Here is a 15424-nt window from a genome sequence, read left to right on the forward strand (position 1 = left end):
CAAACTACTGCCCATGGAGTATTCTGGTTAACTTTGACAATGATGGATACCTTTCATGACCAATTCCCAAATCCCTTATGCCTACACTTCACAACTGTCCTTAATGATGAATGACAGTCATCTGCATTGAATGAAAATTTTCCATCACTCTCATCCCCAAAGAAATGGCATTATCACCATGTTTTCTTGCTGTAGTTTATCAAACTCGAAAATACAGAGTCTCTTACTACTAGATTCTTTACTAATATAACAACTCAAATACTCAGCTACATGTTTTGGAATGCAGATGGTAATAGGCATCAAATCACTAGATACATTACACTCTGTTTTCCTTACCTTAGGAACTGTGAGTCTTATTCCTTAAAGAAAATGTAATGTGAAGAAGACAGACTGCTTTGATTTGAAACAGGCTCAAATATCCCATCTGAGCTTTGAAGAAATACCTGATAGTTAGTTATAAAATAAAGAGATACTAAAAACCTTATTTTGAATGGAAGGCTTATTCTCACCATTCACAGGAGTGGATATTTTATTTGCTTACTGAGGTGAGGGTTTGCCAGATTCTTAAATCTTCACTACTTCAGTGTTGACTGAAATAGGCCACCAAAAAGACCGTATTAAAATGTCATCCAATAGAGTTTTCACTTTGTGAAAACGGACTCACACAGGCCACAATTCTCCTTGAAACTAATTACATGTTAGTGGCAGATCCAATTGAATTTCTTGTAACAAACAATAAAAGCTTGGTTCAAAATTATTATTTCCATTTCGGTAACAATGAAAGGCCTCTTTCGTAGACCAGGACCTCACTGTGTCATACAATGTTCTGTAAAAACAGAACAAAAAGCACTGCATATAGAACAAAATGTTTGACTTCTAACTTAAGAATTCTCTAATCTAGATATAAATCATCAAACAGAAAGAAACGTGATAACAATAGAGGCATAAGAATACCAGGAACAATGAGGAAATATTGGTCAGCTTGTGGGGGCAGCATCATTAGCAGACTACAGACTTACATTTTGTAAAGCATCACGTTAGTGACTTTTAAGAGGAGTGTTTAAGAAGAACAAGGAAGTGACTTCATAAATGTTAATAAGGAGCTCCTCCCAAGCATGCAAGGCAGGAAGGGTGAAAGCATGAAGGAGCTCATTTTAAAACATAAATAAACCAGTAAGGGAAGCTCAACTAATATGCCACTGGATAGAACAGGGGTCATCTAATACTGCAGACAGGTGACTGATGGGGAGCAACAGGTCTTGAAAACTTTTTTTTTTTTTTTTAAATTTGCACATGGATAGAAATGAATATACCTTTCTAATATCTTACAGACTTTATACCTGTGGTATATTTCAGCAGTATTTAGCCATTATCAGTATGGGTTGAAAAGGGTAATCAGTTGCTAGGGACTGATAGGAGGCAGTATGCTAACACTGATGCAGTGATAGAGTGTTTGCATGCACATGTACACACTGGGTAAGGGTGGGAAGACGACTGTGAGGTGACACAGAGGTGAATCACAGTGAATATATAAAAGCCTACTCCCCAAGGTAGATCACTCCACAGGCACACACAAAAAAAAGAATTACCAGATGGTCACAGGCAGTATTCTCCACTTGCTCATGCATGCCTCAACTCTGGGAGCTTCATTTGTGTTTATCTTTGGGTTTCTGATCTTTAGAAACCTGACTGCTTTCAAAAGGTACTTAATTTTCTACTTACAGGCTGATTCAACACCATTTGCGTGGTCCAGGTGTGCTGCCTGTGGAACACAGGGCATCTTTCCTGAGTCTTGCAGTAGCTTCAGAAATACCTTTCACAAAATAGAAAAAGTAATTCAGATTCTGTTTCCTATGAACTATACACGTATATTCTTTTTTAATCACAAATAATTCAGATTGTTAGATATCAGTAATGGCTGCTGTAGCCACCCTGCTGCAACATCATTATAAAATTATGCAAGGTCTGCAGGGGAGGAACTCTGGGGATAAGCAGAAAGGAATAAGTACCAATAGATGCCAATGCACGTATACAAAGCATTGTTTACCCCCACACACCACTATCTGCAAAAGACTGGCTGCCCTTGATTGACATTTTATGCTGCTAAACTGTGGTGTATGTTGGAACGCAGTTACTGAACGTTTTACCAAGAGCATATTGACAGCTTTAAATCTCTTCTGATATCCTAGCTGGAAATCTCTGGTCACAACTGGAATTAATACTAAAGAGCAGTACCAGTTCTCTGTCTTAACAGAGTACTAAGTCCAATGTACAAAATCCTACAGAACTGAGAATCCACAGAGCTCTGAGGAATGTCCACACTTATGCAAGCAGGTAGGCAGTCTCACCATCTCTATTCTAACCCAAAGGTGATCTAGGCTCTCTAATGGTGAATGTGAAAAGGTGATTTAACTCTAAGATAAATGCATCTATTTCTAATGCATATTTTGCAGCAAAACCATTAGCACTCCTACGCCAAATGGGGAAAAGATGATCCTGTTTCTTAAAATTGCTATATGATTTTTTATTTTTTTAATAAAAGTAACAATTTAGTAATCTACAGAGTAAAATCTTTATGGTAGAATCTTCCTAAGTAGAGGGACACACACAAGGAAGGAAGCAAATGGTAATAATAAAATATTCAACAGAATGAGGCTCTTTCAGCAATGCACCTTTGTGGCAAAGGGGGCCAACAGTATCCAGGGCCCCATTAGGAAGAGCGTTGCCAGCAGGGAGGTGATCCTTCCCCTCTAGTCAGCCCTGGTGAGACCACACCTGGAATGCTGTGTCCAGTACCAGACTGCCCAGTACAAGAGAAACACAGACATATTGGAGCAAGTCCAGCAAAGGGCCACAAAGATGGTCAAAAGTCCAGAGCATCTGTCATATGAGGATGGTGCCCAGGACGAGAGACCACAGGCACAAAATGAAATACGGAAAATTCCACTTGAACACAAGAAAACACCTCTTCACAGTGAGAGTGGTTGAACACTGAAACACATTTCCTAGAGAGTCTGTGGAGTCTCCACCCTTGGAGATTTTTAAAACCTGACTGGACATGGTCCTGGGCAACCCGCTCTAGGTGAACCTGCTTGAGCAGGGGGGGTTGGATTAGATGATCTCCAGAGGTCCCTTCCAACCCCACCTATTCTGTGATTCTGAGAATTCACCAACCTTGCTACAAAGAGACCTACTTAAATGGTATATACACTTTGCCAAGTACATTTGTGTGACTCACTACTCCATGCTTAATCCTGCTTCAAAATTCTATCCATATTAAGTCCTTTGAATTTCATAGAAGTGTATTTCAAGGCTGAGGGACTGAGAAGTAAAGAAGCCTGGAATAGCTTCCATAGTGGCTCAGTATTTGCACTCATCCCACTCCTTGAGAGCCCAAGTGAAAAACAAAATTCAGAAATTTCCTATCAGATACTCGTTTGCATTGTATTTTCATGATAACTTCTAACAAGGGGATATCATTTAGGAGATTATTTTTGAGGAGGTTTTGAGATCATCAAGAAAAGAAAACATAATTTGCTACTGGGATAAAAGCTCCCTGTGGCAGCAAAATCAGCCACCTCATTCAGTTGCTTTACAGTAAAATTTGGTCTGAGAAGTGCTTGAACTTAATACTACCTTTAAAATAATTAAATTTTGTTTTAACCTCAATTACAATTCAAACAGTAACCTAGGAACTTCAGATTAAAAAAAAAAAACTTGCAAATAAAAATCAACAGCAATTGCAGCTGCCAGGAACATATCTAAATGAACACCAAAAGCCAAACCAAATTTTCATTTCTCTTGATGCATTCTCTGCTTGTGTTTAATGGCAAGACTGATTATAACCATGTTAAAACTTTCATAGATCATTAAGAAACCATTTATTTTTCCCCACAAAAGAACCTCATATCAGCTATAACAAGAAACTCTTTGTTTCTAAAGAGCTCATACTATAGACAATAAAACTCAGTCAATTTGAAATACTTTACAGTTGTGGAAAGATATTTTTTGATTTGTTAAGGTCTGCCTGTTACGTAAACCGTGTTTTGCTTAGTCAATATAATTGCCATTTAATAGTGGCTATTGATTGCATAGTTACCTGCCAGCTTTCAGGGAACACTTTTGGCCATTAACAACTGCAAGGCCTGAAGAAATTTAGTATCTCTTGACATTTCTGTATTAGAGCCTGGGGGGAGATCCTGACTGCCCAAAATACATCCTAATTGACTGCTTTGGGCCTGCTTGCTGATGGCTCTGCTGCACCAATTCTGTCAAGCCAACCCATCACAAATGAACCAATTAAAGCCACAAAGGAACTGTTTCTCTTCAGCTAGGACAAAGACTGCATGACAAAATGTTGCCTGCACATAATCAGCTCAGTTTCAAAATTCTTGCTGGGGTTGCAGATGGACAACATTTTTTTCTTTGATCACAAGGTATGTCACTTGAAGAGGGACTGTAGCTACACCCTCAGAAGAACTCTCCCTGCCTACTGGAGGTAGCTCCACTGCCACAGCTATTCTGATACAACTATACAGGCAGAAGGCCAGCTGCACTGCCTGATCCTCCCCATAGTATCCAGGCAGCTCTTAAACGTCCTGTATTAAGGATGGGAATTATTAGTGACCCTGTGGTACAGAAGAAATGGTAATTTATCCAGTGTTGCACAGGATATTGCCCACAGGAGTAGTATTAGCATGAGAATGTTATTAGCATTATGAGTACCCTCCAAAATACACAGAAGAGATCTGGGAAGGTTGGGATTGGACACCATGACAGAGAAACAATGTGTTCTTCCCATACCAAAAAGACTGGATAAATTCACCCAAGAGAAGGTGTCTTCTAGCCTTCAGCAGAACATCTCTCGCCCTACATGCCATAGTGGTTCCCAGTTAAAGATGCTTAGATAGCAAGTCCATGTCCTGACCAAGGACTTGGCCAAATGGCTGTATATGGAGAACACGAAGAGATGGACATTTCCTGTACTCCCCGTAAGCTAACCGTGCATGGCAGCTACTGCCTGATCGAGTACCTTCCAATTCCTTCTTTGGGACAGCATCATAAAAAATAAGCCTGGTCCACTGATATAATGGGACAGTATCCCTGATTCTCCACTGCAGAGCCTGGGAACCCCCCCATGCCTTAGTAATCATTCCTAAAGCACATCTTCACCTTAAAGGAAAAAGGGTGAAGAAAGTCAAAGTGGTTGGCAGGAGAAAGCGAAGTTAAGTAAAACCTATAGATAGTCCTTTATAATCTAAAACCATGTGATGACATTTTGGAAACATTTCTGGGCCATCCTATCCCACAAAGCCCATATGTATCCTAGAGAAGGGGTGGGTGGGAAAGTGTACATTGTTTGCTGTCAGTTAATTGGCAACAAGCACCTGCAAAAAGAGTAGTAAAAATTGTGAAGGGTAACAAATGAAGTAGTTCAAAAGTCATAAAAACATCCCTGAAAAATAAGCAGCACATGAAATTAGAACCACACCTAAGCAGTGTTTAATCTTCTCCCAGTTGTTTTTATTAACTCTTTCACTACAGCAGGCAGACTCCCAGGAGCACATCAGTGAGCAGTGCTAAATACTCACTGTTTTATACCACAGGTAACAACCAAATCCCCAAATCTGAAAATCCCACATTTAAGAAACATTTATCTTCCATTTGGGGAATGCTTACATCTTGTATAAGTCAGCATCTCTGCATTTTCTTCAGTAACTGAGCAGTACCAGAGTAAGTATTCCTGGGAAGTTTCTCAGTTTTAAACCTACAATCCTAATCTGCATTTTACCTTGAATAACTTCCCTATGTAGGACCCAATTTTCCTCTTGTTACATTTTCTATTCATGTTGCTTTTATATTTTCTTCCAGACAGATCATGCTTGCTAAAGCCTTCTGCAGCAGCAAGCATTTTACAAAGTGGCACGATACAGAAGCAGCTGGAGAGCCACTCGTTGTAGATGACCAGGTTGACAGAGGAACTTTTGCAAGCAAGTCAACAGCTATCCACTAAATGGAAACATGTTCAACTGCTAAACTTAGATACACAAACAAAAAAAGACAACACACACTTGGCACAGCTCAGAGACCAGGGAAGACATTATCCATGCTTTCAAGGAAAGTGCTTTAAATAGGAGGGGAGTAGCAAGGTTCACTTCTACCCTTGCCCCTGAGAGCCAGCTACATGCCAGGTGCCAAAGGACAACCTCAGCCACCCTCGGGGACGGGGGGAGCGGGTGGCCACGCTGGCCGCTGGAACAGGCCACCCTATCACCATAGCTTTTTCTTCCGCACTGCCAGATTGTGAGCAAGTACAGGAGAGGCACTTGCCTCTGGGAAAAAGCTTCTAGCCAGATGGCAGCACTACAGTACAATAGATTAATATGATCATGCCATTATTAGATGCTGTTAGAGCATTCTCAACAAAAATGAATCTCATTTGAAAAATATATGGTGTTTCAAGGACAAAATATTTCAAGGAGATATATGGATTTTCCCAGGAAGTTTTGGCGCAAGCACTATTGACATTTCATGGAAGAGAACTTCAAGAAAAACACTCCAGTGAAAGTTACTTAAACACATAAAGATATTTCAATAGTTTTGTTCTCTCCCCAATGAAAAACAAGAAAACTAAATTTTGAAACCCTTAAAATTGCCACCAAGTTAAATATCAGTCTCCAGAGAACTCTCAGTATACCCTTATTTTAATTAACCAACCTTTCCCATCCTCCTCTTGCTTCTGTTAATACTCTTTGGATTACAAGCATTATGAAGTACACACAAAACAGCTGAAAAAGATATTTAAAATCTGAACAGAAGCAAATATAACATTAATGAAATTTGAAGCGTCATGAACCTATTTTGTTAGATCTTCAAGATTCCTTTGAGGTATGAATGGTAGTCGAGTTTCTCTTGAAGGGTAGGATTTTAGAGAGTGCAAGTGTCCCTCAGACAAAAAAATGAATAAAAAAAAATCAGAGACTGTAAAAGAGAAAGAAGAGAAAGGACAAAAAATAAAAATAACACATTTTTTCCTTTAAAGTCAGAGTTCTTTGTTTCCAGATGGAATTGTTTGAATAGACTAAATAGCACTATTATCTGCTATCCATTTAGTTGCCAGCGCAAAAAGGCTTTTGATAAGAAAATGGAGAATGGATTTTGTAAGGACTAATCGTGAGATGCAGAGATGACAGAAATCATCCCAAATTAATGCATTAAGTCTTCAAGCTGAAAAATGGTATATCAATATCTAATGCTGTCTTTAAAGTTTTGGGTTTTTTTAAACATCCCCTACAGAAAAAAACAAAACAAAACAAAACAAAAAAAACAAGAGCAAGCATTCTCAGCTGAATGACAGATGCAGCACACTGAGGAGCTTTCACATTTTCTGCAACTTCATATTTACTTTACAGATGCCAATTCTGGAACATTGTACAGTATCCCATAGGGATGTAATCAAAAAAGGCTCTCAACATATACATTACCTTAAAATCTATAAAGATTGGCAGTGAATACTACTCTTTCTTATAGCATGTTAACCACTCTATATAACTTGAAAGAAAATAACAGGCTTTTTCAATAAGCTTTTGACTCGCCTCACAGAGCTGTATAGCAGGGAGATAATACACTTGACAATAGTGTGTAAAATGTAATAAACTTATGCAGATAATTTCATCTGTTTTTTAAATTCCCATTACCATAGCAATTGCTTGTCCCTTGTTTATATATTGTGGTCATATATAAGAAAAGCATCAAAGAGCAGGGGGGGTTGTGGGTTTTTTGTTATTGTTGCTGTTGTTTGTTTGTTTGTTTAATAATTTGGTTATATGGATCTTAACTTCAAAGGAAGTCACGTATTTGCTGGTAGATCATTCTTTTGGACAGCAATCTAAAAGCAAATCTGCGAAAACAGATCCTTTATGTCGGTGCAGGGTTCTAAAGACTTCTGTAGCAAATCAATATAGTCCTAAAGATGTAAGTGGACCACTTTAGGATACAGCAGCTCCACTTGGTGGTGTATTTATTGAATGAATTTGATGAACAATTGTCATTTTAGGTTTATTTACATCACTGGGGTTCTATCTGTATTTCTTTTCCCAGAGGTTATATAAACATCACTAGTTCTAAACTTGCAACAACAAACCCAGAACTGTTGATACTTTCAAGTATCTGATCCCATTAATTCCCATATGTATAGCTCATGCAGCAGAAATATAATGCATGATTAATGTGTGCCAGGCCTTCTAGAGTCTCATCTTCATAAGCCCAGGAGAAGCATCCTCCCTAGGGGATACTGTGTTCCAAATGACCATAATATTACATCATAACATCTCAAACTTTTCCAGAGAACAGAGGGAGAAGGGATATGCCATTTTTCTATATTAAGTGTCTTCCTTTTTATAAAGATAGAAATCTATAGGAACTTGCATTTCATATGTTTTGTTTTATTTTCTAACATATACTGAATTGTCTGTTAGAAAACAGTCCAATCTTGTCTCTCTGTAACACTAAAGGAAATCACTAGAGAAATGAGTTTCAAAAAGCAATACTGAGTGGACTATGTCATCAAATAAAAAAAGGTGTGTTTTGTGTATCAAAAATACTGGCATTAGTCTTTTATTATCACTTGAAGTGGAAAAACGGTATTTTTAAAAGGATCTATAATACAGAACTTAAACAATGGTGGTTTAAGGAATTTGGAAATGAGCAGTTATAGTTCCAAGGAAAATAACTTCTCTCCAGAATAACTAGTTACACAGAGCTAATTCAGAAGTGATAAAGAATCATAATAGTCTCCTTCTCTGATACATTTGGTCAAATGACACATATCCATACGTGTGTGTGTGTATGTGTGTATATATATGTATGTATGTATGTGTGTGTGTGTGTATATATATACACATACATATATACACACATATACACACACACACCCCTATACACAGAAAATATCCTTTAGCTATTTCCAGCCCAGTTTTGCAAGGTCCTAAGCTTTAGATCTTTGTAATTCAGGAAGTATTCAAAGAAAATGATTATTTTTTCCCTCCAAAGAGCTATCTGAACTGAACCTCTAATGTTACAAATTCCTTGTGAGTTCAAAGCTCATTTTGATGTTACAGATTTAGGATAACAGTAGTAGTTCTGGATAAGTCAATGACACATTAAATTTTCCTTAGGGCACAGAAACAAACATTTAAGAGAGCTCTTAAAACGCAGTGCTTTATGGTTCACAGATTCCAGATTCTTGGAATAAGATATTGTAGTAGAGTGGCTGTAGAAATTAATTGTACAGCAAAAATTTAAAGTGTACATTTTGCATGAGATTTTCTTTTTATTATTCTTCTCCTAAGAAACTGTTGTGAAATATGAAAGATATAATCAAGATTAGCTGGAAACTAATACAGGATTCTCTAACCAATAAAATGCCATTACACAGAAAAATTAGAAGTACCTCTTCCAAGGTGGTGTCAGAAATGCCATAGCCAATCACATGTAGATGATGAAGGCTTTCATCTAAAGCCTGAAAAAGACCTTTAAAGGAAGTCTTATCTACCCTTTCTGGGATCACATAGGTCAGTTCAGTCCCATTGTTCTCTTTCAGGAAGGCTTCTGGGATGTGGGTCTGTACCAAAGACGTGACCTGAACAATATGCTTAGGATCTTGGATTTCAAAGACAGAAGGCTAAAAGAGAGGAAAAATAAGCACACAAAAAGCATTAATGTTAGCAGAAGTATGGGACCTGATAGAATTGATATCAGAAAATTTTCACTGATGAAACTGCATCTAACCTGGGACGTAGAGACTACTTCCCAGGAATAAACAACAGTAAGACTAGGCATCTTTCAGCTAAATATTAAAATTCAACATTTTCAGAGATGTTACTGGATTCTTTTAAACATTAAAAACAAAACAAAAAAAAACAAGAAAGCTTCTAAAAGAATATGTTTTGCTGGCTCTACAAAAATGTATATCACATATTAGTTCTTGGCAGGGACAAAAGGTTCCTGCAGAATATACATGGCCATTACTTGGCAGGCACTGTAAGTTCTGTATGTAACACTTGTAGCATACCTTTTTTATGAGTGTTAGACTGTGTCCCTGGCCATATGTTTCTCTCAGATAAGTGGGAGAACCACAGCACCTCAGCTGGCCATGCTGCAGGATGGCAATGCGGTCACTGAGCACCTCTGCCTCATCAAGATGGTGAGTGGTAAAGATCAGCGTGCAACCTGTATCAGAAAGATTAGTACAAGTCTATACAACTTGGTCTCCAGAGAAGCTTATTTTGCTTTCAAGGAAGACCTGACTGAACATTTTTTGGTTCCTCCAAAACATAACTGCAAGACACAGGGAAAATCTGTACTCATATTCACACCCTGTAGCTACTCCCTGAGTTAGATACAAGTCAAAGCAAGTTTAGACCTGAATTATACAAAGTAGACAGTATTAAGCCATTACAACTTCAAGCTATTTTATGAGGTTAAGGAGATTGCTGAAAATCAAATAACAGCAGTGTCCATTTCAGTGAATCATTCACTATGGTTTGTTACAGCTGATTGAGTGCGCCCTAGCTTAAGAGTTTGCTTCCCACTTTTAAGTTCATAGCACTTTAAAAAAATGAATGTGGCAGCTTGATTGATAAGTCTGTCTTCATTAGAAAAATATATGCACCTACATATAGATACATGCAAAATGGGAAATGAAAACAAGAGAAGAATTTTGAGAAGCAAACAAAAAAGAAAAAAGTAAGAAAAGAGAAACTTCAGGACAGGACTCAAAACTAAGTTGAATCTTCAGTCAGATCAGGCATCTTTCTATGAGATAGCAGGTAATTCTTGTAATCTCACTTGGCTGCTTTCAAATTTCCTGGGCTGATTAAATGTTACCTCTGAAATTAATGTATTTAATTACCAAATGGCAACACTAATATTCTGACCCTCCTGTTTAAATTTATTGAAACAAAATTCCAGAAAGGAAAAAAAACCCACAAATTATTTGTATAAGCTTTGTACCAGGTTTGTACTTCAGAAGAACGTCCCAGATGCTACGGCGAGAGCACGGATCTACTCCACTGGTGGGCTCATCTAGAACAACTGTCCTGGAGTTTCCAATAAAGGAAATGGCAATTGACAGCCTCCTTTTCATTCCCCCAGAAAGGGCTCCAACAAGTTTGTACTGATGTTCAGATAAATCCACATCTTCCAGAGCTCTGGAATAGGAATAAATATAGAAACTTGGCCACTTTTGAAAAAAATTTTCCAGCCACATCATCTCCACACAGAGCAGAATTCCTGAAAAAGCACTGTTAAAGGAAAATGAAGAAAACACTACTTCTGATGGATTATTTGGTGACAAAAACTAACAGAAAAAAAGATCGCTAATTTTCACCTACAACGTATAAACACCCATTACCATCTGAAATACAAATTTGGATAGCTACTCTGCAGGATAAGATCAGAGAATAATTCTGAAATTAAGTCCAATAAAATAAACACCAGTTTGTCCACTGATTTCAGCAAACTCTGGATTACAGCCTCTTAAAATGCAGGGAAGAAGGTTAGTTTGACAACTCAAACATTGCTTCAGTTTTTACAACTACACAAACAAATTTAAAAATCCCTGCATTTTTTGGAAGTGTGTCATCATTTGAACTAAATGATAGAGTAACTATATATATATATATATATACATACACAGTAAGTGTATATATGTGTGTATATATGTGGGTGTGTGTATGTATAGAAAGCATATATATTATATTTTTATATATATAATATATATATTTTTTAAGGAATTTTAATTCATATTTCTGCAAAGTAAGCAGATGAATGATCCCTAGGCAAGGTAACAATACCTATTTTAATACTTGTAAAAATGTTATATTGAGAGTCTAGAATGTTACAGCCAACAGAAGCAGCAATATTTAAGCAGAAGATCAAGTTTCCAGCAGTGATAGTCAAAGTGCCTGGGGGTTCCTGTACTGGCAGAAAAGTTACACACATTGCCTGTTCAGCCTTTGCCCTCTGAGGATCTCACATCTAAGCAGGGTGCAGACACATGCCCAATAAAGACTGCACTGCAAGATCACCAATTTATTTTGCATCACATTGAATATCTGTTCATTGGCCAAAACTGTCAATTTCAACCCAGCAAGCAAGAGGTAAAAGGCTCAACAGTGTAAGATAATCTCCTGACTCATTTGAGCGAATATGTAGTCTGTAGACTGTGCCATTTACCCTGAGGGAATTTTTCATTTTTAAGAAAGCAAAGTTCTATGGTTACTTTACACATACATACCGGGAAAATGATTCTTAATCTCTTTAGAAGCCATCTTTCTTTGCTTAATAAAAATAAAATTTTGTTTCATTTTACTTTTCTAATTTCTATGAAGTAGTTTTAAGGTATTTGTTGCCATAAACAAAACAAAAAATTCTTCTTAGCAGCAAGGCCTTCAGAGTGCTGAGTATGCTTACATGGCATTAGTAAGACACTCTGTTGTGGAAATTACAACTGACTAGTTTAAATACAATAAAAGGCAGGATATTATTTTGCATAAATTTTAACCAAACACACCATGTTTGGTATTTCCTTGTTGTTCTAGAGATCTTTCTGTTTCTAGAGAATTTTGCAGTGTTCCATACAAGATTTTCCAGATCAAAATTTTAAAATAACTGAGACTTTTATGACAGCCGATAAAAGCGAAAGCCACTCTGCCACAAATATGTCTGTATTTGCCTAATTGCACACTTAAAGAGAAGTCCCATCAACTTGGCATTCAATTCAAATGTGGAAGAGCCCAGCTATTCACAGTCTAGCATGAATCTGAAGGTAAAAAGAAATTATTTCGATTGGGACATTATTAGAAGAGATATATCCATTATTAGAGGTATATTTTAGTTTTAAATTTCAGCAAATGCAGTTTGCTATTAGTGAACAAGATTTTACCTTGTAGAGTTTAACAGTACTTCAATATAAACAATGCAAAGATGCACCTCGTCTTATAGCAAAGAACTCATAGTGCAAAAACACTAGCAAAGTCTTAAGCTGACAAGCGGCAAATCATCTGAGGTCACATTAGAGCTTTGTCTTGTTTCTCCTCATTGGATTGTTGGTTTTTAACCCCCTTCACCTATTAAACACATTTAAAGTTAGAATTTGAGGAAGAAGGAGGGAAAGAGTTGATGGCCTATTTTAAAATGATTGTAACAATCGCTGCCTTCAGCTGTCCTTCCTGCTCTCTTCTCTTTACTGCAGATGAGGGAATATAAGATAATAAACAAAAGCAAAGTCAGTGTCAGCTTATCTGAAATTTCAGGGTGAAAAATACAGCGATTTACCTTCTAAACCATCTCTGCAGCAATGGCAGGTACCTCGAACAAGGAAGCAGAGAGAGCATGAGACAGGAACCACTACAGGCCAGTTATCTCCACTCCAGTCAAAACAACTATTTGATGGTTATGCATACCAGCTTTTAAAATGTTGGCAGTTCCACCATAATTATATTCAAGTAAAGGTTAAAAACCAGGAAATCTATTTTAGGGCAGAATTTCAAAAGATGAAGTGTGATAAAGACTCATGAAAATACAGCAGTTTGCATTCACTCTTACTTGCAATTTTACTTTACCAGTTTCTTGTTGGGAGTGGCTTCCAGTAGAGACTCTACTGATTTACTGAACAGGTTTCAAGGAAAAGAAAAAACACTTACCCACTGACTTGCTGATTCAACTGTTTCGTTGTCCAGATGGGTGCCTTCACTGATCCATACAGCAGTAGATGTTCTCGCACAGTTAGCATGTCAAAGAGAACATCGAACTGGGGACAAACACCCAGCTCTGTCCTGATGGCAGCCAGATCAGTACGTATATCCTTTCCATTGATGATAATGGTACCAGAGCTGGGTGGATACAGGCCGGTCAACAGTGAACTAATATAAGAAAAGAAATTTTTTTTTTAGCAACCTCTAACGTAGGCCTTATTATATAGTTGACATTTGGATCTGAGGCATGTCCTCAACTGATTTGTATTGATATATTTTTCCTAGCATCATTAGAGCAACACCAATTCAAATGAACATAATTATAGGAAAACAAGAGTATTTAGGGCTTTTTTTTTCCCCTTCATTTAACCAAGATGTCAACAATCCCTCATCTTGTTATTTCCAGAACAAAAGCCACTTTCCCAGACAAATTTAACTATCCAGTGTTTCCTTATTAAAGTGTATATTTTAGATGAATAGTAATTCCTAGTGGAACCCCTGTCCTGCATCACTTATTTGATTAAAGTTGATCAAAATTAATATAAAGTAGAAATACATTAACCTCTTAATTAAGAAGACATTTAAAAAAATCATTTTCATTTTGTTACTTCTCTTTCTAGTCAACTGCCAAGAAGTCCCTTGCAACATCTAGGAACAAAGCATGAAAACCCTTAAGATCCCATACTCTCTACATGATAGGAGTGCACACAGGATGCCAGAAAAGAACACTTTGATGATGCATTCATTTCCACAACCAGACTGCCCCAGCTCAGCTGCTTCTGTGAACTACTGCATCATGCTATCAATGGTACAGAGGACCCAGTTCCCTATTCTGTATATGGCTTTTGTCATAGATATATAGCCTCCACTTTTCATTTACTTTGGGGATTTTAAACATGGATGGAAGGTATTTTAAAAAAAGACAAAGGAAAGAGTTCACAAATATTTTAAAGTGAGGAAAGCATAGGAAAGACCAGAACAACTGCAATACCATTAAATAGCATACATACATAACTGTTGTCTTTCCAGCTCCATTAGGCCCCAAGAGTGCTGTTATTTGACCTTGATGGAAAGTGAGGCTGAGATCTTTCACAGCAGCCTGCTGGCCATCCACATGCTCCTTGGTGAGTGACAGCAGCACAACACCAATGGTGGCTCCTTCTGTGCCAGCACCTTTCCCACCTGGAGGTCCTGGGTCTGTATGAGGAAGAGCAGCAGACCAAGAAGGTCTCAGAACCCCCAAAGATATACATATACATATATATACACACACACATATATATATATACACACATATAAAGGGAATAATAGGTTAACCCAACCCTTGGTGCCATCTATCAAAAGCTGGAAGAGATGCTCAGAATGGCATAAGCTCTGCTGAAATCAGAGATATTGTGCCAGTTAATATTGGCTAAGAATTCAGCCCACTAGTTTAAATATTTAAATGAATTAAAAAGTTCCACCGCAGTTTTAAAAAGCTTTCTAAAACAGTAAGGCCAAGTGTGCCTGCGCACAGGCACATCTCCATATAGTCATAAAATGCATGTGTTATGTTTTATTTCTGGCAGAAAAAAGTGCTAATAATCACTTTGGTTAGAATATTGTTTTAAGCTCATAAACATGAGAAAATTCAAACAATGTAGAACTACTTGATGTATGCCATCCAG

General features: G+C 37.5%; 1 protein-coding gene across 1 annotated transcript in view; it reads right to left on the minus strand.

The window, feature by feature from the left end:
• Positions 1-15424, minus strand: part of ABCA13 (ATP binding cassette subfamily A member 13) — a 201396-nt gene that overhangs the window by 97147 nt on the left and 88825 nt on the right. The window contains exons 30-35 of the mRNA XM_067292433.1: positions 14768-14954; positions 13707-13925; positions 11014-11210; positions 10073-10230; positions 9452-9682; positions 1723-1813 (exon numbers count right to left, since the gene is read on the minus strand). Of these exons, the coding sequence (XP_067148534.1) occupies positions 1723-1813; positions 9452-9682; positions 10073-10230; positions 11014-11210; positions 13707-13925; positions 14768-14954 (1083 nt within the window). The remainder of the gene's footprint in view (positions 1-1722; positions 1814-9451; positions 9683-10072; positions 10231-11013; positions 11211-13706; positions 13926-14767; positions 14955-15424) is intronic.

This window comes from Apteryx mantelli, chromosome 2 (assembly GCF_036417845.1).
Source record: "Apteryx mantelli isolate bAptMan1 chromosome 2, bAptMan1.hap1, whole genome shotgun sequence".
Lineage (NCBI taxonomy): Eukaryota > Metazoa > Chordata > Aves > Apterygiformes > Apterygidae > Apteryx > Apteryx mantelli.